The sequence below is a fragment of the Uloborus diversus genome, chromosome 6, assembly GCF_026930045.1.
Source record: "Uloborus diversus isolate 005 chromosome 6, Udiv.v.3.1, whole genome shotgun sequence".
Lineage (NCBI taxonomy): Eukaryota > Metazoa > Arthropoda > Arachnida > Araneae > Uloboridae > Uloborus > Uloborus diversus.
The window spans coordinates 21,480,934-21,503,547 of NC_072736.1; the positions used below are offsets into that span (position 1 = coordinate 21,480,934).

Below are 22,614 nucleotides of genomic sequence, written 5' to 3' on the forward strand. Positions count from 1 at the left end.
AAAGGTGCTGCTATTTTATTTGTTCGTTTTTTTTGAAGAAAAGTAAGGAATATTTTATTCCTAGAAATCAGCTTAAAATATTTAAAAAAATATGTTTGAAAAAATTTGCGATTTTAGCTATTTTTGAGAATATTGATCAGGTACTAGAAAGTAGTATGGGTATACGGGAAAGTAGGCTCGTCTAGTTCTAGACGGAACTTCTTGTTTGTAAAAGGAAGTAAAAAGAGCTAAAATTTCCATCAGATGTTCTAGTATCAAAATCATATTTTTTTACCTATTTCATTTTTTTTTCCGGTACCACAAAAAAGAAAGAGTTAAAATTAAGAATTTTAATACACACAGTAATTGCATATAAAAGTGAAGAATGTGAAGTTTTCAAGAAAAGTTGATACAGAAGCTTAAAAGATGCTTAAAAGACATAATATTTTTGCAGTTCTAGAACTTGAATGTGCCACCTTGCAGCAATTTAGAAATTAACCAAAGCAGTAAAACATTTCGATTTTGTGCGGACAAGACAGGTGTGTCGTTGGATTGGTCATATCCGACTGAAGTGGATTGGTCTGCTTTTCAGCCGCCATTAGCCAGAGACTGCAGTGCCTCCAATAGTTTATTTGAATAACAACTTGTTTTAAAGTCACTTTTTGAGTGCTTGAAGCATAATGAATGTTAAACGCTAGAAATGGGGTTGCTACCTTCAGTCAAAAGTACTACTTTTAGTCACTGACCTTGATAGAATGAGCCAAAAAAAAAAAAGTAACATGGACCCAGAAAATGCTTTTATTTTCTCAACAGTTATTTTTGAATTAATTTTTTAAAATGTCCGATTTTTCAAACAAGGCGTGGTTTTTATGACGTCACAAATGATGAACTCTGGCGCGTATTCCACTGACACGCTGAATGTTTAGGCTTGCTGTCTGCCGCGTTTCCAGGTTATGATAATTCAGAAGCGAATTAAATATTGCGCTCTAAGCTTGCTATCAACCATATCGTTACTACTACATATGAGTAAAGATGCAAATTAAATATTGCGCTCTACGCTAATGGCAGTAGTGAATTGTAGTTCATCATTTGTGATGTCATGCGCAAAAGCGTAAAAAATAAAATTGAGCCTGCGCACAGATTTAAATAATTTTTAAAAATAGTAAACTTTGTTAAATCATTTAAAAAGTGGTCAAATCCTATGTTTTTAAGCATGCTCTTTCAGAAAAAAAAAAAAAAAAAAAAAACTTTTAAGATTTCGAAAAGGACCCCATTAAGAAAAGAATTAAAATCAAGAGCGGAAATTTTGGGAATGATCCTGGAAAAATTAAATAATTTACACCATTTCACAAATAGTAAATTTGAAATGTGACAAAATAACAAAATATGTCTAGCAAGAAATATTAAAGTTTTCGAAAGGTATTGAAACCTCTTGTTTAATGACTGCAAAAAATCAGTAGACAGTTAGATTAATTTTTCTCCGTGTAAGCGATTTTCTTCTACTTGGCTTTTATTATCTTAGAAACCCTATTGATTTTTTATCGTTGTTACTTTGCCCTACCTAGATAGCAAATGTACAGACAAATGAATGACGAAAAATTGAACATACCTGTTACTTTTCGAGTGGGGAAAGTTTTCCGCGCGTTTTGATTGCATTTATCTACGGGTGGAGTCTTTTTGAGACGGGGAATATAGCTTCGCTTGCACGTGAACGTCCGTTTAAAAAATGTTGTGGCTTTGTTTAGTAGTAAGCTTGGCTATTTTTGGTAAGTTTAAATTTTTTTATTTCCTTTGTTTATTGATTCCGTTCTGTATGAAACAGTAGTTTTCATGATGACATGCTATCATTGAAGTGGGATATTCTAACTTTTCGCCATTTTTATTCATGGATGACAATACTGAAACGTAAGAGAAAATTTTAAAATTCAGTATGCTCATAAATATCTTAAACTTGAGTTTCCCCGATGTAGCTTGCAACTCTTGGAGATAGTTAATGTAAAGTTTTCGATTTGGAAACTTGTATTGGTAATTTCTAATTTCTTTGCGGCAAATTTAAAGATAGCATTGCTAAATTGCTATTAAAAAAAAGAAAGAAAATGATGATAAACTCGTTTTATCATTCGGTAAAATTCGGAGTTTTCATCTGGAAAATTGAAAATTCTCCTCCCCCCCCCACACCCAAAAGCTTTTGATCGGGGCACAATGATTATCCGTTTTATCATGTATACGTGTTTATATTCTATACGAAAGAAAAATATTGTATGATAATTCATTTAGTGCCGAAGTTCAATGACTCGTGACAAGGCAATATCGATCTGATGATTTCTTTTTAAAGAAGTCACACCGGTGATGCTTATAGAAATTAGTTTGTTTGCGGTTATGCGTCACCGATATTATTAAATATCGGAACGCACAAACTTGTACAATGAAAAAAAAAAAGTTCAATTTTCTCGAAATCCATGCTTTAAAACATGCGTTAGTTCGATCAGAAAATGAACACTGCAGGCGTTCAGTATCGAAATCAGCTCAATTTATAAGCTTTCACGATTTTTTTTTTTTTTTTTTTTACATAACTTGATATTTCTTTCTCTGTCTTAATCACAAACAATTTATCAATTCATCACTACATCACTTCTGTCACGCCACAAAGTGATTTGGGAAGAACTTTTTCTCAACCAGGTTGAAAGCCGCTGCCAAAAACCCGTTTTACTTCTGAGCTCAATCCATGCTTTTATCACATCGACACTGTAAAAACGCACGGGTAACATCAACAACATTTGTACAATAAATTGCTTAATCAACTCACATTTTTGATTGATTGAGCATTACATTGTGAGAAATTACAGCAATTTAGTGGGAATTTGAATGGAAAATGAAAGGATAAAAACAAAATAAGGTCGATTTACTTCAAAATTAGCTCAATCAAAATTAATTTTATCTGTCAACAATTAGACAATGCGGGTAATTTAAAAAACAAAAACAAATACTGAGTCGTTAACTGAAGGTTATTTTAAACAAAAAAGGGGGAAAAACTGAACTTGTTGATGCAATTGTAGAATCAGAAGGAATTATCGGTGAGGTCAGATGGTGGGCTCTCAGATGTTGATGGTCATATTTTAATGACTACAAAATGTTTTAATTACCAGAATATTTTCAATTTTATAAATTCTATTAATATGCTAATTCTTACCTCATATCACAACTCTATAAAGTAATCCTCCTTCATGATGCGTAATAAAAATTTTATGCAAAAATTAGCACATTTAAAGTGCAAAATGGGTCGTCAACAAATGAGGCAGGGAGAAGCAAGGGGATGTAAGTGCCAAAATTGAAATTTTGGGAGATAACCAGTGTAAATAATAGGTTAACCTCTCCTCTGCTTTAAGAGCAAGAGATGGTACTAGTAGCTCTGTTAGGTGCTGCAATACAGCATAATTTAGAAAAATAATAGTTTAAAAAACTAAAAAAACACGCTTTCGTAGCAAAATGAACTAAAAAGTGAAAAATAATCTTTGGATGATAGTAGTTGACCAATCACTTAATTTTAATGTAATACAAAAAAGCGTGGGGTGCTGTCTATTTACATTTTTGCTTGGACAACAAATGGAAGAAATTCAAGACAACTGATAAGAAGTCCCCCACGCTTTTTTGTATTATATTAAAATTAAGTGATTGGTCAACTACTATCATCCAAAGATTATTTTTCACTTTTTAGTTCATTTTGCTACGAAAGCGTGTTTTTTTTTAGTTTTTTAAACTATTATTTTATTTTTCTGCTTTTTAGTCTTATGTTGGAGAATTATCAAGCGACGAAATTATTTATACAACGAGTGCGAGGTAATATCATAAAGTTAAGACAAGGGCACCCCGACGGGAAGCTATTGTGAGTCATCGATGTATGTTTGCAGAAATCATATATATATTACTTTGAAAATTTGAGATGCATTTGAATAAAAGTTTTGTTCAACAATGGTCTGATCAGCAATGAATTTCCAATTGAAGGCTCACCTAAATTTTGGCATGAAATTAGTTAAAAACAATTATATTTCATGTTCTAATTACCTTGGAACATTGGAACAAATTTTGTCTGATGCAGAAAAATTAAAGGTTTTTGTCAATATTTTTAAATAATTTTTGCGAGCATTTTTTGATGTATTTTTTAAAATCTTTCTTTTTTCACATTGTTGGATTTATGCCAAAATATTGATTAAAATTGGAGGAAACTAACAATTAAAAGGGTTAATTAATTAATTTGATTATAGAATATTGCATTGTCATCGGGTCTGAGATCGCGTGCCAAATTTCAAAAGAATCCGATCGCAGGAAGTGGGCGAAATTTGAGCTGCAAGATTCCATTACAAGATACATACATACAGGTGAAGCTAATAAAAGCGTGTTAAAAAAAAACGAGCTGATGTGTGCATCACATGACTTCCTTTTACTTCCATTATTGCAATTTTAATGTGATTCAAGAATTAACTCTCTAAATATCACCAACAATGGCCACATTAAAACCAGATTTAAAAAAAAATCGCCAAATTTGTCGCCAAGTTGGCAACAAAACTTGGCGATCAAAAGACTGGCGATATATCGCCAAGTGTCCGCCAAATTATAACACCACTTGCGTTTGCATCGAAATTAACAATGATTTCCCCTCAAAAAGGGACTAAAGACCCCTTTAGGAACATCCGAATGCATCCAAAAGGGAAGGTGCACAACTAGGTCCTACTAGGAGTCTACGTACCGAATTTCAACTTTCTAGGACATACCGTTCTTGAGTTATGTGACATACATACACACATACACACATACGCACATACATACGTACATACAGACGTCACGAGAAAAGTCGTTGTAATTTACTCGTGAAACGTCAAAATGGATATTTCGGGCGTCTATACGTTCTTCGGTACATATGTACGTGTGGTCGGGTCGAAAAAAAATTCAACATTCCTTTGGGGGTGAGCAAAATGGAAATTAAGGCCGATTTTTGAGTGAAATTTTTTTCGCGAATACAATACTTCCTTTTTTGTAAAAGGAAGTAAAAATGAAAACCTACTTAGGATCTGAACTTAAAACGCGTTTTATAAAAAAGTTTAAAAGTCCCCTTACATCCCTTTACTTCTCAATACCTCAAATGATATCACGCTTTGAAGGGGAAGAGAGCTCGTGAAACTGTGACAGTTTGTGACAGGGGGGTGGGAGAGCGGGTAACAAGAAATGTGACATCACACATTTTGAGTTGGAGTTAAAACATTTTTATTAGAATCTGTTTGTGTAATTAACGTGACATATGACATGGGGAGGCGGTAAGGTGAAGTGTGACACTTTCACTTGACTTATAATTTTCATATGAGGCAGTGTGACAGTGAGGAAGTATGCAAAAATACATAAGTGCCAAAATGAAAAATTTAGAGATGATAAGTACAAATGATAGGAGAACCTCTCTTCAGTTTTAGGGCATGAGATGGTACTACTCGCTCTGGTGGGTGCTGCTATACAGCCATAGTAGCGAATTTTAAAGGGGGCGTCAGGAGGCCCGGTTACTCCCCACCAAAAGGAAAAATTAATTTAACTATCTCATTTTTTTTTAAATTGACTTCTCTACACAACATGAAGAAATGTTTTACAGTTATTTAAAAAGAACACAAAAAATGCAAATCTTATTTGAATTAAAGCATTTCTGTTGGCTAAAGAAGTAATACTGGAGTCAGAGACATTTAACTTACTGGTTTGGAACTCAAAAGAATGTACTTCGTCTATCAATTCTTCTTTGATGGAATCAGAAATTTATATTTTTTAAAAAATGTGTGGGGACGTGAATCGAAAGGTCATTTCAATCCAAGAAGCTATTTGCAAAATAATAGATTTTTTTTTTTTTTTTTTGAGCTTCTATTAAAAAAAATTGCAAAATGAAATAAATCACATGAGAGTTTCTTGGCAAAACCATAATATTAATGGAAACGGCATGTAGTTTTTAAATTTTTAAGAACAAATTAGCAAGTCAGCAATTGCTTTGAAATTCGCAAGGAGTAGCTTCTGAATTCTTCAATAAAACCTATGTATTATAAAGCTATAATTTTCTTATTTACATAATATTTTATAGTTGAAATATAAATTTGTTTAAAAAAACTCAAATGAGGGATGAGTTTATTTAATAACCCTGTCCTCGTGACATAATCATTATGAAATTGTTCCTAATTAAATCCGCTCATTTTACAGCATCTCGGTGAAATTATATAGCGATTAGTGTTTAATTGACTTGAAATGTTAAATATTTTTTACGTTCACATTCAGGTAGAAAAGTAAATAGTATTTATATACTTAAAAGTAGATCAATTGGCTCTGAGGGATCCTGGAAAAAAAAAAAAAAAAAAACAATTAAAATAAATTCATGAAAACTTCGGTATGAAAATTTGAAAATGGGGGGGGGGGGGGGGGGGAGTTTTTTAATTTTTAGAGCCCTCTCGAGAAACTATTTCTGTTTTTACCCCTGTATACAGCATGATTTAGAAAAACATTTCATTGAAAGCCTACCTAGGATCTGAATTTTAAAAGCGTTGAATTCGATACCTTCAAAAATCTACTTACACCCTTTGCTTCTCGCTGCCTCCTTTTAATTTAAAGGTACTCCTGTATCCTGTATTGTATTTACAATGAAATGAATACCAGCTAATAATTTAGTAAACTAAAAGATGAGTATTTTGCATACATTTTTGTGTACTTTTCAGATCTTTTATTCATTCACAGATTAAACACTGTTGTTAGTTCATGGATTGACAAAAACCTTTGTACACTTTTCGCAATAGTTTACATTGACTTGAAGTGAACTCTTTTGCTCATGTAAGCTGTCCTATATATTGAAAAATTGTAACGTCAAACAAATTGTGAAAAGATGTCTATTCCGTGGTTGCGTCAGGAGAATTTATAGCTCTTACAGACTTGAAATTTGGTACAAAATTACTTCGAGCCCCAGTGGTTTGCACCTCAGAGAGGTTTTTTTTCTCTTTTTAAATTTCGAATAATGTTTTTGGGTATTAATATTTTAGCTAAAATTTCACATAAATTATCTATTTAAAGGATGGAAGATTTCTCACACCCCTTAACATTCTATGTTATTCTAACGAGTTTTTTTCTGTAAGAGACTAAGCTTGTTCTAGTTTTCTCTACTCATTAGAAAGTCATTTATAAGGGTTTCTATTTTCGCGAAAGCTAGGCAAACTCAATTCAATCAACGAACTAAAGCGCAAAACGTTACTAGAGACCATAAGTCAAAAAACTAGTACTCAAACGTACAAAACTGCCGTTTTGCAATGCTCAAGAGAGCATTAGCGCCCGTAGCCGTGAAAGTTGGTACAAGTTAGTTAATACTCATAACAAAGTTATTTTTTTTAAAAAAAACTTTGTTATGAGTATTTCATCAAGTTCTTTTCGTCTTCGGGTGGGCGCGAAATTTACCTCTTGCGTGCAAGTTGATACAAGTTGGTTGGAATCCGGGGAAAGGGTGCTCTTCAAAGTATTAAAATAATAATAATAATAATAATAATAATAATAATAATAATAATAATAATAGTAACTTGGTCATGCGCATAATTTCCATCAAGTTTTTTTTCTCTTAGAGTGGGCAAGGATTTTAATTTGCACCGATTGCGTGCAAGTTTTTACAAGTTGGTTGGAATCCGGGGAACGGGTGCTCTTCAAAGCATTAAAATAATAATAATAATAATAATAATAATAATAATAATAACAATAATACTAACAATAATAATAAAAATAATAATAGTAACTTTGTCATGCGCATAATTTCCATCAAGTTCTTTTTCTCTTTGAGTGGGCGCGGGATTTTAGTTTGCACCGATTGCGTGCAAGTTGTTGGTACAAGTTGGTTGAAATCCGGCGAAAGGGTGCTCTCCAAAGTATTAAAATAATAATAATAATAATAATAATAATAATAGTAACTTGATCATGCGCATAATTTCCATCAAGTTCTTTTTCTCTTTGAGTCGGCGCGGGATTTTAATTTGCACCGATTGCGTGCAAGTTGGTACAAGTTGGTTGGAATCCGGGGAAAGGGTGCTCTTCAAAGTATTAAAATAATAATAATAATACCTTGGTCATGCGCATTTCCATCAAGTTCTTTTTATCTTTGAGTTTCCACGGGATTTTAATTTGCACTGATTGCGTGCAAGTTGGTACAAGTTAATTGGAATCCGGGGAAAGGGTGCAATGCGATTTTTTTTAATAATTTGGCTTTGCGTATTTAATCAAGTTCGTCCTGTCTTCGGGTGGGCGCGGGATTTTAACGTTGTTCTAATTATAATGAGCTCTTTACTTAAATTCGATTTTCTAAGGGAGGGGGAGGGCCATTTTTGTTTTGTTTTAATCGTAACGTATATTTTAATCTAATTCCTTCTAATATACTATTTAAAGCCTCGCTAAACAAATAAGAATGCGAAACAATCTTCTGGGGGTGAGCAAAGAAAGTTTTTGAAACAAAAATTTTCCCTTGTTTTTGAAAAAAAAGAAAGAAAAGAAACAGTCGAGAATCAATAAGTTTTGAATAAGAACGATGCTCTTATCATAAATGTGTAATTTTATTTGAAAATAACTGCAGAACAAATTGAGCTCTTTTTTTTTTTTTGAAACTTGGATATGTTGATCAATTGAAATTTCGGAAATGATTTGTGTTATAACTAGAGGTGAGCAATGTCGTTCTTTTTAATAAACCGTTCATCAGAGGATTATTCATTCTTTTGATCCGTTCATTTAACTCTTTCGTTTCGACGACTTCGTTCATTTAAAAAGTTAGAAGTGGTCTCTCTGCACGACATACTCACGTACATTCGAAATGTTTCATTATATCAGCAAAATTTTTTGAAGGAAAAATAACTAAAATCATCTAAAAGTAGGAAAATATTGCTATACAAAATAAATAAAAAAAACTTTATTCAGGTTTAGATGTAAAACGAAATTAAAGTTCATTTTGTAAGATATTTCTCTGTTGCTAAATTGTAACATATGTTTTCCATTCCAAAAATCGCAGGTTCCATTTCAGCACGTCACAAAATTAAGTTATTAAATTTTACTATATAAAAAATAAACTGTTTGTTACGGAAGAAAATTTGCAAAATTGAACTTACGTGAAACAGTGCACTAATTCTAAATAGAAATATCAGATCTCCAAAAGTTTAGTATGGTCACAGGTGAAAATAAAACAAAAAATAATTTTTTATCTGTATTTTTGGTTACATTTTTCCAAAACTATAAATCACGAAATAAATAGCTACAAAAAAAGAAGAAGAAGAAAAAAAAAAGGGCTACCATATTAATCACGAGAATAAAGAAATGTTTATTAAAACTATGTACCTTAAATAACGTAAGTTTAACAAAAGTATTATAATCATAAAACGTCTGCTTTTTACATAAAAACTGGCGTAAGTTGTCGAAACTGACCTTTTTTGACCCAAAAACGAACATCTGACAACCATGGCATCTACTCAAAAGAAAGAGGTGCGGTTCTTCAATTTTTTTTCCAGCAACACTACTGTATACATGCCAATAGGTATAACGAAAAAAAGTAACGACAAATAAATTGGTAACTCAGCCGGAGTACCGGCTAACTTAATTGAAAAAAAAAAAAAAAAAAAAACTCACGTAAAATTGGGGAGCTTCAAAATTATTCCACAGTACCAATGAGAACAGAAAACACACACACACACACACACACACACACACACACACACACTGCACTTTTTAAAATGGGGGTTGGGAGGGGGAATCAGACAGTAATAATCCTTCTTATTTAAAACCTCTGGATAATGGAAATGTAATGTAAAATTAAGCGACTTGGAAGTCGCCAAGCAAGTTAAAAATAAAGTCAAATCAATATAGAATATAGATGGTATTTGATAGGAGGGATGTTATAGAAGGCAAAAGGATCACCAGAAAAGTGATAACATATACTTTTAGAAATAAGTTTCGCGACACAAAGTGTGAGAAGGACCAAACAAGTTACACAAAACATTACTAATGGATGCATGGGAAAATTGCAAATGAAGAACTGCAACGGTTAAAGAAAAATGATGACCGTTTATTACTTCCAAGTCGCTTAGTTTTACATTCCATTTCCATTATCCAGAGGTTTTAAATAAGGATTACCACTGTCTAATCCCCCCCCCCCCATTTAAAAAAGTGTTGTGTGTGTGTGAGCATAGTTTTCTCCCCTAACTTTCATTTTTTATGAAACAAAATCTAAAATGGGAAAAAAAATCTACCATTGTCTCGAAAAAATTTCGATGGGTGGAGATTTTTTCGATCTACAGAACAATTTTTTCTATTGTAAATTGTTTCTTGTATTATTCCATCGAGAAAATTTTGATATGTGGAAGTTCGATACATTGAGGTTCGACTGACTTACTAGAATAAATTCCCGGAGTTGCCCCAGTTAATAATACTTGTGAGAAACAATAGCTCTTTGCAGTTTGCAGCAAAATATATATTTTGCTTAATTACTAACTAGAATAAATACCCGAAGTTGTATCAGTTAACAATACTTGTGACAAACAATAGCTATTTGCGGTTTGCAGCAAAATATATATTTTGCTTAATTGCAGTCGAACCTCTATATATCGAAGTAGCAAATTGCCGGAAAAAAAATCGATACATAGAAATTTTGATGTGTTGAAACGATCTTAGTTTATCATAAAAATCTCCTAAGTCATTAAAACTAAAGCTAATTTTGGCCAACTGTAATGCCCTTTCACGTTTTTGAGTGAGTTTTCTGTAAGTTTCAGTACTTTTATTACGGTTTTCCGATTTCTCATAATAGCAGAAACTCTGCTTGCGAAAATATTAAACTTACCAGAAAGGACATTGTTGCGCCTACATACTTCTTCCTCCTTCGGCTATTCAACTTGATCCGCAACACTAGGGGTTTTTCGTTTTGACAATGTAATCGAGATAAAAGTAAAAAATCAATCTACTAAACTTGAATGATTTTCACGGAAGCTGAAAAGACTGGGAATGATAATCAACTGACACTATGGATATCTTGAAACTGATTTTACTGTATTACTGGTTGCAACTAAGATGTGAAATAAACTTGGGGGAATTTAAGAACTGCAGAACGGAACAACGACCTATCTTACAAGCTCCTCAACCCCAGATTCCTTGTGAATTTCGTAGCAACCTTTAGGGTGTGTGTGTGTTTCTGTTCTCATTAGTACTGTGGAATAATTTTGAAGCTCCCTAATGCTTAGGCGAGTCTTTTTTTTTTAAATTAAATTATCCGGTACACCGGCTGAGCTACCAATTTATTTGTTGTTACTTTTTTTGTTATACCTATTGGCATGTATGCATAGAGTAGTGTAGCTGGAAAAAGTAAACAGGTTCAAACTGAATATATTGTACTGCAATGAGAAAAAGGAAATTTGAGATTGATTAATGAGTTAAAAATTTGAAGATGAATGTATTTCAAAAGAAGAAAATGCGGTTTTATTACAAGTGCATCAATGCAAGGTTTCTAACTGCTCACCGTTCAAAAGAACGGTCGTTCATTTTTTAAGTGAACGAACGGATCCGTTCATTTTAAGGATTCGTTCTTTTGACTCGTTCGTTCATGAACGACACATCCCTAGTTATAACATACTCTTGTATGGTTTTATGGTAAAAAGAAGAAAAGACTAAAGTTTGCCTTTGATACAATAGTCTCTTTTTAAATGTCAAAGTTGGTTAATTTTTCAAAATCCTCGAAGTTCTTGACCAAATTTTTCATTTCTTTAAAGTCAAAAAATAAGGATAAATTTCTGATGAACATAAAACTCAAGGTTCTGCGGATTTGATATCAAATAAAATTAAAGAGTCATGTGACTGGTACGACCAATCACCAACACAATAGAAATCACGAGGCCATGAAATATAATGGTAGGGTTTGGTCCCCAAAGTGAGATCGTTAAGCAATCTTGATCTTGGTAGGTTAATAAAAAAATGATAAAAAGAAACGAAGATTCGTCACTGCTGCCGGTGAAATTACCGTATATTTTAGAAAGAATTTGTGAGAGTGTCCTTCCCTTTTGCTTAAATCTTTGTATCATCATTATCCAAAACTTGTTGGATTTTGTTAATATTTCAGGAAGTGTATCTTCAGCAGAAGAGGTGGATCTTGATGATTTAAAGTGCAACCTAAAAATATGTGGAGCTGAACTACTTAGTTTTGAATCTTTTAGTTTTGCTAAGCTATTCAGGTACTGTTGTGCAAATTGTTTTAAAATAATTTTATTCTAGGGTAACACCCCCAGTAATTGGCAGGTCACCAGTGTTTGGCACATCCAACAAAAATGTCCTAAAATAAGATTTGTACCCAATCTTTTAAAAGTAGAAGGCTATACACTAACTGAATGTACATTTACATTGAAGATTATAACTTTAATTCATGTTACTAAATGGTAGCAATGCATAGAAAAGAGAAATCGTTGTAGCTCGCGTCAAATCAGCCATTTTTGTTGCAAAAGCTTCTTCTCTGGCTTAAGGGAAGCATGCACATCAACCCATTAAAATCTGACTTAAAATATATTTTAAATTTTGGTTGTCAAAGGTTTTGTTTAGTTGAAAAGTGTTACTTTGAGTGGGTTAAAGTGTTACTTTGAGTTATATTTTTGTCCCTTTTTGAATTTTTGAAGTAACGATGGATACCATTCACTGGTGCTTCAATTTTGCTAATCTCCAGTAATTGGCACATGAACCTATATTCACTAATTTGTTGTGCAATGTGTCACTAAATTGATTTATGATACTTTTGCACCAACAATATTATATGGGTTCTGCTATTGATTTGAATCTTACAGAATATACTGCTAAATTTTTAAGAGAAACAATAAAAAACAAATATGTTTGGCCATCAGTCAGATATTGCGACTGTAGAGAACCGTTTTATTTTTTATGGCCTTTTAGAATCATCAGTTCATTCAAGGAATCAGTTAATGTTCCTTTTTCTGTGGAAACAGCTTCGTAAAATCAAAACTGCATACCGACTAATGAAACAGTAATAATCTCGATATTTTTTCTATGTTTATTTTAACACGGATAACACTCCAAATTTACTTTTATTTCTCTACTTTTTCAACATCAGGATGTGTGATTTAACATTAATTTATGTAAAATTGCCTACTTTAAATGAACATTAATATGTTTCTTATGATGATGAAATTTGTATGTAATCTGTAAGTGAAAAATAAAGTGATTTTCCAGTTTTATTAACATGTGCCAATTATTGGATCACAAGGTGTCATACACTGGGGTATCAGATGCCAATTACTGGTGATTTTGGAAACTTTTTATGCACATATTTTTATAAAAATATCAATGCAAATATTTTTGTTTTCATTGAACTAAGTAGATGCATAGATGTGCATTCTTTGATGTGGAAATATTTTCAAGTTAATATTTTTTTCTAAGTAATGAAAACTGAGGTAAGTTTAAGGACAAACTCTTAAAGTGCCAATTGCTGGGGTCGTTACCCTACTTTTAGCTATTCGTTCTAATGCAAAAACGTTTCAATATAAATATGAAAAATTTAATTATAAAAGTTTATTGGCTTACTTTTGGAAAACTTAAAAATTACAAGACAGTTCTAAAATTGCGAGCAAAACTAATAATAAGGTGAGAAAAATATTTTACATTTACTCAGATTGTTCAAATTTTTCCTGTAGGAAGCTAGAAGTTGCCAATTTCTGTGTGAAGAACTGCACTCCACCAGTAGTTCACGAATTCTACCAAGGAATCATTTTCGCCATAACAAAGAGAATTCCCGGACACTGCTCTGGAACCCAATGTGTAGATAAGAACCGTAAGTATGCCTTTGAAATTCAACTGCTCAAAACTACTAGACTCCGCAAGGTAACTGTAACTGTGGTTGCACAATGCCTTATCTGCTACCTTTTCTTTATCAGTTGTATCGAAAGAAAAGTTGGTTGTGCTATTCGAAAGGAGCGTTTTTTTTTTATATAGATGTTCGAAAAGTTTCGTTTACTGTAGTTCTTAACAGTGCAAACGATAGAAATGCTTAAAATTATATTTACCTTAGCCTCTTGAATTTTATGCTTGTTAAAGATCCGTTTAGAGCGAATGAATTTGTAGTCGATTCCATCACATGGAGTCATCTCGATTTCGTAAATCATAATGGATTTAATTTTTCGTTCAGTCGTTCAAGTAAAAAAGAGTGGTTCCGGTTTCTAGATTTGGAGGGGTTACCGGAGCTCCCCGATGGCAGGTCACGGGAGGTCACTGTGACCTCCCAAAAAATCTTTATTCAGCATCCTCATATATATAATAGCCAATGATCGAGTAACCCGCGAGTTTCAACAATGAAACTCACGCCACGGCATGATAATTTTATATGTTTTGGTAATATTTGACATGCAGAGAAATGCTTTATTTTGACAAGGCTCAACTGGATCCGGTAACTTAACTGTTTTACTTGTAAGACCAAGACTTCACTGGATACACGTCTTGTCAGGCTTAGTCATTTCAACAAAAGTTGCAGTTTAAAAGCAATCAATCAAACAAAAAAACCAGGTCAGACTCCAGCGACATCTGTTGGATGTTGTGGCAACTTTTAACTATATATACATCAGAGAAGTTTATTTTTAAAGTGAATATTCAAAATTAAGTTCAAAAGTGTGTGAGAATTTAAAAGCGGATTGTTTTCTTAACGAACAAAAGTGTTTGAAAAGAACTTTTAGGTAAAAGTGAAAAAAATATGAAACTTTGTTTTCAAGAAATATTAAGTTTTAAAACAAAACGACATGAATATAAGCTGAGGAAGATATTTATTTAGTTCTAATTAAGTCAATGTAAAATTCTGTTAATGAAAAACATTTTGTGATAAATTATTCCAATTTTTCGCAATGAAGCAGTTTTAAAATTATTTGAGCAATGTAACTACAAACCTTCCATAAGTATAAATAGGAGTTAGTAGTAGTGAATATTGATCATTTCTTATTTATAGCAATTTATTCATTAAATAACAATTTCAAACTAGCTTAAATAGAAGTTTGCTGTTTGGAAACGTATGTGAATGAAATATTTTGGTTATAGTTTTTTTTGGGGGGGGGGGGGGGGGCAGGGGGGGGGGTATTTTCTGCTTTCAATTAACAAATGTAATATTATAAAATCAAACATTACATCTTATGCACGAAACCATACTGTCTATTAAACTCAATGAATTGTACCAACGAAAAGTAATTTTTTAGTTTCATTATGCAGTTATTTAGTTTTATTTTATGTTTTATTATTTATGTGAATTTTCTTTGCAGGATTCGTGGCTCTCGCTCAGTGTGTCCATGATCAACTGATTCACTTGATTATGTGCAGCAAGCGTCTGATTGATCTGGCTCACGTTGGATTAACCCTGCATCTTACAGACGCTAAGAGAAATACTACTTGCAGGTGAATATATTACTTATTGGGGCGTAACTAGTGACTGTAATACTGGACAAAAAATGCAATAATACCGTTATCATGTATTTTCTAAAAAGTGATACCGGAATAGCGGTATTAATACAGGTACTAGAAATTTCTCAAAAAATGATAAAAAACATATTGTTTCGTTGCCATATATATGAAAATTTTTTGTGAAAAAACGTAAAATGAAGGAACAAATCTGTACCTCAGAGCCAGAAGGACTTAAGTTCAAAAATGGGGTGGTTTCCTTCGGTCAAAAGTACTACTTTTAGTCATTGAAATGGTAGAATGAGCAAAAAAATAACATGGACCCAGAAAATACTTTCATTTTCCCAACAGTTATTTTTTAATTAATTTTTTAAAATGTCTGATTCTTCAAACAAGGCGTGGTCTTTATGACGTCACAAATGATGCAATTTGGCGTATCTTTCTACCGCATTTCAACGTTATGATAATCAAGCAGCTAATTATAATTGCGCTCTACGCTTGTTATCAACCATATCGTTGCCAATACACGTGAGTAAAGATGCGAATTAAATATTTTGGACCGTGAATGGCAACACTGAATGGCATTTCATCATTTGTGATGTCATCAGCAGAAGCGTTAGCCGATGAAAGAGCTCCGATTTAAGTAATTTTTTTTTAATATTAAACTTAAAGAAATTATTTAAAAAATGGTCAGATCCTATGTTTTTACGCATGCTCATTCAGAAAACAAATATTTTTAAAATTTTGGAAACGACCCCATTGCGATTTTCCGTTTGTTGCATGTAGAAGCCTATTCCACATTTAGCCATGTAAACGTAATTCATCCTTTTCATTTTTTTTATCAGGGTTAAAAGAGCGCGCGTCCTATCCTTTTGAATGCCCTAGAAAATAGTTTTTCCTCTCTTCTGTTTAATTATCACAATGAAACTTACTTCTTTCTTGCTCTGAGGTACAAAAATGTAAAGACCCCCCCCCCCCCCCAATGATCTCAAAAAAAAAAAAAAAAAAAAAAAAAAAAAACATAAATACACCCTTTAACTTGTTACAAAGCCTAGAACTAATTTTGTGCACAAATTTCCTGCAGTTGCGAGTACTCCTTCTGAATTCATGCAGGTCGGTGGAACTGTTAATTAGTGTGCGATACAACACTTCCTGTAATTACTTTCAACTCCTTATCTTCAAATAATTGGGTCTATAAGTGCTGCTTTTGGATAAATCCTTTTTTTTTTGGTATGTGTGTAGTTTTTTTTTTCTTTCTTTTTTTTTTCTTTTAATATAGCTATTTGTAATTTCTCTTCGTGAGCAGGGGCGTGAACAGAAATTTTGGAGCCATCACAAATAACTTTTCCGCCCCCCCCTCCATAGTGTTTGCCCCTATATTTCACGCCTAGTTTTATAAATATTGGGCCTTCTTCAGGCTCGGGCCCGGGCCAACAGGTGTCTCTTCTCCCTCCTATGTGCACGCCCTTGTTAGAGAGACGATTCTTTTTGAATATTAGTATAATCTTAAACCGTTTCCAGGGTAGGTTTGTATTTGCTTTTATTATTCCTTAGGATTCAAAGTAACAATGAACTTAACTAAGAGCCTACTGAAGTGAAATTGTAAGAAAATTCTACTTAATTTCATACTTAAAAATCATTTAATTTTAACCAATAGTCCTTTTTCAAATGAAACAAAAAGGTCGTTTTTGATCATAAAAACAGCTGTTTCGGAAAAAGTTGCAGTCTTAAAGAAGCAGTTTCACTTCTGAGTAATTTGGTTGTTTCCGAAATTTTAAAAGTATTTTTTCTGAAAGAGTATGCTTAAAAACATAGGATTTAACAATTTTTTTTTAATGATTTGAAAGTTTAATATTTTTTAACAATTATTTTAATCGGTGCGCGGACCCAAATTCATTTTTTGCGCTTCTGCACATGACATCACAAGTGAAGAAATGCTATTCACTGATGAATTACCGCACAGCGCAAGTTATCATGTTCTGGCGACGCGATTGACAGCATAGCGTAAACATTTAGGGCGTTAATAGAGTAGCATGTCAAAGTACATCACTTGTGACGTCATTAAAACCACGCCTTATTTCCAAGTCGGACATAAAAAATTAAATAAAAATAACTGTGAAAAATTAGTTTTTTTTTTTTGGGATCCATATTATTATTATTATTATTATTATTATTATTATTATTATTATTTTGCTTATTCTATCAATTTCAGTGACTAAAAGTAGTACTTTTGACTGAAGGAAAGAAGTCCATTGTGAGCGTATAAATAAAATGTGTTAAAAATTTCAACTTAGTAGTTTTCTAGAAAGAGGAACATGCGTTTTTAAAATTGACGTTTTCCAAAAATCGCGTTTGAAAGTAAAACTGTACTTACGTTTTAATGCATTTCTGCCCCCTTAGTATTTAAAATGACCTGTTACTTTTAATCTACATAGAAACATGAATTCGGTGTCGCTTGAAAACTCTTGATTTGAATATATAAAAATTGAAAGGAAAAAATATAAATTTAATTGTTTTTTGGTGCCGGTTCCTCTAAATTTGTAAACTTATCTTGTTTTGTAAAGATCGCTGTGCTGCAACACAACTTTTTGAGAAGTAAAAAGATGGGAATGGGGAGCAATCACTTTTTATAAGTCGGTATTAATTAGTTATGAGTTTGTATTAATTAAATATGATTGTTTATAGCTTGCCGAGTTAAGTCAATAGATTTTCTAGCTCATTTCTTAAAAATATTATCGCTTTAAAAAATGAATATATTTTTTTTTCATGTAACTCTAAGGGCATATCCATAGACAAACTGATCAAAATGTCGTGAATTTTAAAAAACAATTACTGAAAAAGGATGTATATCTCACTACGGATTTGTGTGAGAGGTGATTTTAGAGAGTATACCCTCCAAAGCCCTTGGTTTAACACATATTGCCATTCCTAATACGGTTGTTTAAAAACATGAAAAAACTGATTCAGGTAGATTGCCGTACCCAATCCCACCTCTGCCACAGCAGGTAACTTCTAGATGCGTTCGTATACCAAAACGACAATTATAAAAGAAACTAGAGATACCCGCACGGCTTTGCCCGTAGTAGAAAATTAAAGGTCATTTGGTTCGCCTGTATATTTACAAATAATGGATGATGAATTTCTCGCCAATTTGCTATGTTCTTTTTGCTCGTCCACGTTATGGTAATTTGCTCGTCCACGTTATGGTAATTTGCTCATTCACGGTATGATAATTTGCTCGGTAAAATGTTCTTAAAAGTGGAATAGAAAAGAACAAAATCGAATTTTCGAAAAATCGCTTCGAGGCGCACACCCCCATGCTACAAACTAATTCTGTGCTAAATTTCATGAAAATCGGCCGAACGGTCTAGGCGCTATGAGCGTCACAGATATCCAAACATTCAGCTTTATTATTAATCAAGATAGTAAAAATAAGTGTAAGGACAGAAAAGTTTTTTAGTTGATGACATCGAGCAGAAGGAAGATTTGACAACTTGGATTATTTGCAAAGCGTGGAAGAAGGAAGATTTGACAACTTGGATTATTTGCAAAGCGTGGAAGAAGGAAGACTTGACAACCTGGATTATTTGCAAAGCTTGTAAAATTTCAATCCAATGCCTGTTGAACTCCAGCCTTAAAATTCATTTGTAATTTAATGAGTAGCTAACTTTAAAATTGATATTATTAACTTTAATTTTAATTTAACTACTATTATTAAATTAATTTTGGATCGAAAAGTTTGCCCCCCCCCCCAACAAATTGACTTCAGGGAAGAGCAAGTAGAATAGAAGTCTATAAAAACCATAACTTTTTTTTCCAGTTTAATATTCTCCGTACTTGACAAGTGCTGCATAACTAGGTCTTCCTCACGAATATGGTATAAACAATGTCCGACACTTTCGACTTAATTTTTGTCTTAAATTTTATCAACCAATATAATAAAGACCACCAATTAATCTTTTTGAAAAAATTTCATCACCATTCAGTTGTGTGTAATCAAGAATCAATAGTTTGTACATAAATAATTTATGAAGAGCTTAAAAAAGTTTTGTTTTGGAATAAGAAGAAGAATATTAAGTGTCTCAAATATTTAGGGCTCATATTGAAATCTAAAATCGTGCTTAAATGCGACAGCAGTGTAAAATATCAGTTAAATTATATCTTTGAGAAAAAAATAATTGTGTAACTAAAAATAAAAAAAAAATCCTATGGGAGAAAAATTGTTTTTTATTTATGGCGTAACATTTTCTATGATGTCCACTCAGTAACAGCCTTTTCGAAAATAAAACTAACACTTACATTGAATATGGTAATATTTTTCGAAGTCTAAGTAGTAAAGCTTCTGTGTTTAGTTATCCAATTGGAATTCTACAGTCAACAAACAAGACAAGTCTAATTCTTCTTTTCTGATAATTAATTTGAACTGCTGAATGTCTACTCTGAAACATATGTACTATTATTATTTTAAAAAAGCTTTTATTTTCTTGGAAATACCAAGCAGAATAAGTTTTAGAATCATTGGTTTATTTCAGCTGCTCTGTAATTGTAACTTTTCTTTAGAAATAGAATGGTTTACATAAAATGCACCGACGGCTCAGTCATTCATCCGAGGACTGCAGTTTCGTGCTTATTAGCACTCATCAGCCCGAAATAGAAAGTGACTGAGCTGGAGGTGGAAAACCCTTAACGAAACCAAGAGTACCAAACAAACTGATAGCTAATATAGAATTACCACTGACCAGACTTACTGAAAATATAATGGTAACTAACAGAAAATAAAATGCTTTGTTTAAAAAGGTTTAATGGTGCACATTCTGTTATACGAAGTGATCAAACTATTTTAAAACCTTTCATAAATTACTTAAGTTCAGACCAGTGATACTTGATTACACGGAAATAAACGGAGAATCAATAGAAAAAACAATTAGTAGGTAGAATGTATTAAAATTGAAAAACAAAATTCAAAAGTTTAAGGTATGGGAAATCCCGTTACAACGAAGTTCAACAGATCGAAAATTTCGTCCGTTTTAATGGAATTTAAGGAAGTTAATGGAATCTAACGCAGGAATGAGAAAATCTATTTCGTTGAAACAGGCACTTCGTTGTATTGGTACTATCTGACCATCGATTACATGGAAAGGCTAATATCCGGTTTATATGCGTAAATGGACGTATCTATTAGTTTATAGGGGTATTAGTTAGTTTGTTACAGATGTGCACTTTTGCCTCTGTATTATTTAGCCTTAGTTTTGTAAAAATAAAACTTTGCTCTCAGCAACATTTTTTTAATCTAAAGTATATTCGATCTTTATTCTCACGGCAAAATGTAATTGTTTTTTTATTCACAACAAAGTTTTGAGCTTACCATTTTGCTTTTACGTTCCTGAACGAAATGAAAATATTTTCTTTTCTTTTTGTTTCCATTTTAACTATTTTTGTTTTCCCTTATTTTATTTTAGAGAATGCAATAAATGAATAAGGCACTAGTGACATTATAAAACGCGTGCACCAAAATCCCATTGTTATTTTCCCTTCCCCCCTGCTAGATTCATTCAGATGGAATAGTCTTTACTTGGCAGATTGCCAAATTACATACAATCCGCGGTCAAACAGTATTCGTTGCATCGGGATGTTACGGTGTTTTCGTGCGAATGACCTATTTTAATAAAACTATGAATGATGTGCTAAAATGGTTTTGTTGCTTTTCTTCCTAAAGCATCGTCACCGAGACCACCCAATGCTTCGAAGAGACTCTGCAGTATTGTGGCGAAAAGCCATTCCAGCTGACGAAAGAGATCTTCTTCGATGTCGTGCGAGTAGGCATCAACGCCTATTGCCACCCTGCTTACAGCAAGGAAGGACTCATCATCAAGAGGACAACAGTAGATCCTAACGAACCGACAGAAGTGACCTATCCATCTGGTTTCGAGCCGGAGCCACACCCCAAATTCGTGAAAGGATACAGGAAAGGTGCTGCTGGCCCGCATTCAACAGTGTCCTTCGTTTGCCTTCTTGGAAGTTTGATCATCGCGTTTAGTATCAGTAGATTGTTTTAGGGCAAGAGTGAAAATCTAAAGAACTTCTTTTCTATATTTTCTGTTATGAATCAAAGTTTCTGTTTGATTCTTTTAAGACTCAAGTGTTTATTTGTGACCCGTTAACGACAACGTTAATAGTTTTTTGGAAAACTTTCCAAAGTCATTGCTTTTACGCTGCCGTGGGCAGGTAAACGACAGTATCCTTGCAGAAATAAATTTTCGAGACATTAATTTGAAGATACGCGTTTTGGATTCAATACTAACAATGGGAAAATGTTGGAATTAGACGCATTTTTCGTTCTTTCTTTCAGCGAAACCCAAACAAACAAGCTTGTACAAATGCTAACGTACAATAGATGACAAAAATGCGAAACATGAAAACTGAAAAATTCGCAGTTCGGCCCTTTACCTGCCCACGGTAGTACACTTCTGTATACTATTCTACCATAGTTTCGTTTTGTTGCAATTATATCAATAATTTTATCATCATGAATCAAAGCTTTTGTTTGACACCTTTAAGATTAAAGTTGTAAAGATGTTAATTTGTAACAATATTATTCTCATATAAATGGCAAAGTTACCATTTTTTCGTGAGAAGGCATTGTCTAAATAGGTCATAATATTGATATTGCTAGGTATGACTGCTACCTATAATCAAATGATTATCTTTAGTTATGAATCAAAGCTTCTCTTTGATTCTATTACGACTAATGGCTTCTAGTTTTAACACGATGATTCTCATTTAAGTGACAACATATATACTTTTCTGAAGAGCAAATCCAAATAGGTCATAGTATTGACAGTGTTATCGTTCCATAGTTTAGCTTTTTACAATCAAAACAGTATTTTTTGTAACGAATCGAAGCTTATGTTTAACTCCTTGAACGCTAAAGATGTTATATTCAGTAAATTACCGTCCATTAGCCTGGGCTAAAGCAGAAATACATGAAATACACCGCCAGCTCAGTCATTTCCAGCCGAGGACTGCAGATTCGTGCTTATTAGCATTTATCAGCCCGGCACGGGAAAGTGACTGAGCTGGAGATGGAAAACCTCTTAAGGAAGTCAAGAGTGCCAAACAAACTGGTAGCTAATGTAATTAGCACAGACCAGACGAGTGACCGAAGCATTGGTTCGGCTCAACTCAAAG

At 32.9% G+C, this 22,614-nt stretch overlaps 1 protein-coding gene across 1 annotated transcript; it reads left to right on the forward strand.

Moving 5' to 3' along the window:
- The first annotated feature begins 1,608 nt into the window (after positions 1 to 1,608).
- Positions 1,609 to 22,388, forward strand: LOC129224249 (uncharacterized). The gene is made up of 5 exons (XM_054858676.1): positions 1,609 to 1,745; positions 12,110 to 12,221; positions 13,686 to 13,822; positions 15,291 to 15,423; positions 21,143 to 22,388. Exons 1-5 carry the CDS (start codon positions 1,706 to 1,708, stop codon positions 21,480 to 21,482), a joined length of 762 nt encoding a protein of 253 aa, XP_054714651.1. The 5' UTR covers positions 1,609 to 1,705; the 3' UTR covers positions 21,483 to 22,388.
- Positions 22,389 to 22,614: the final 226 nt, after the last annotated feature.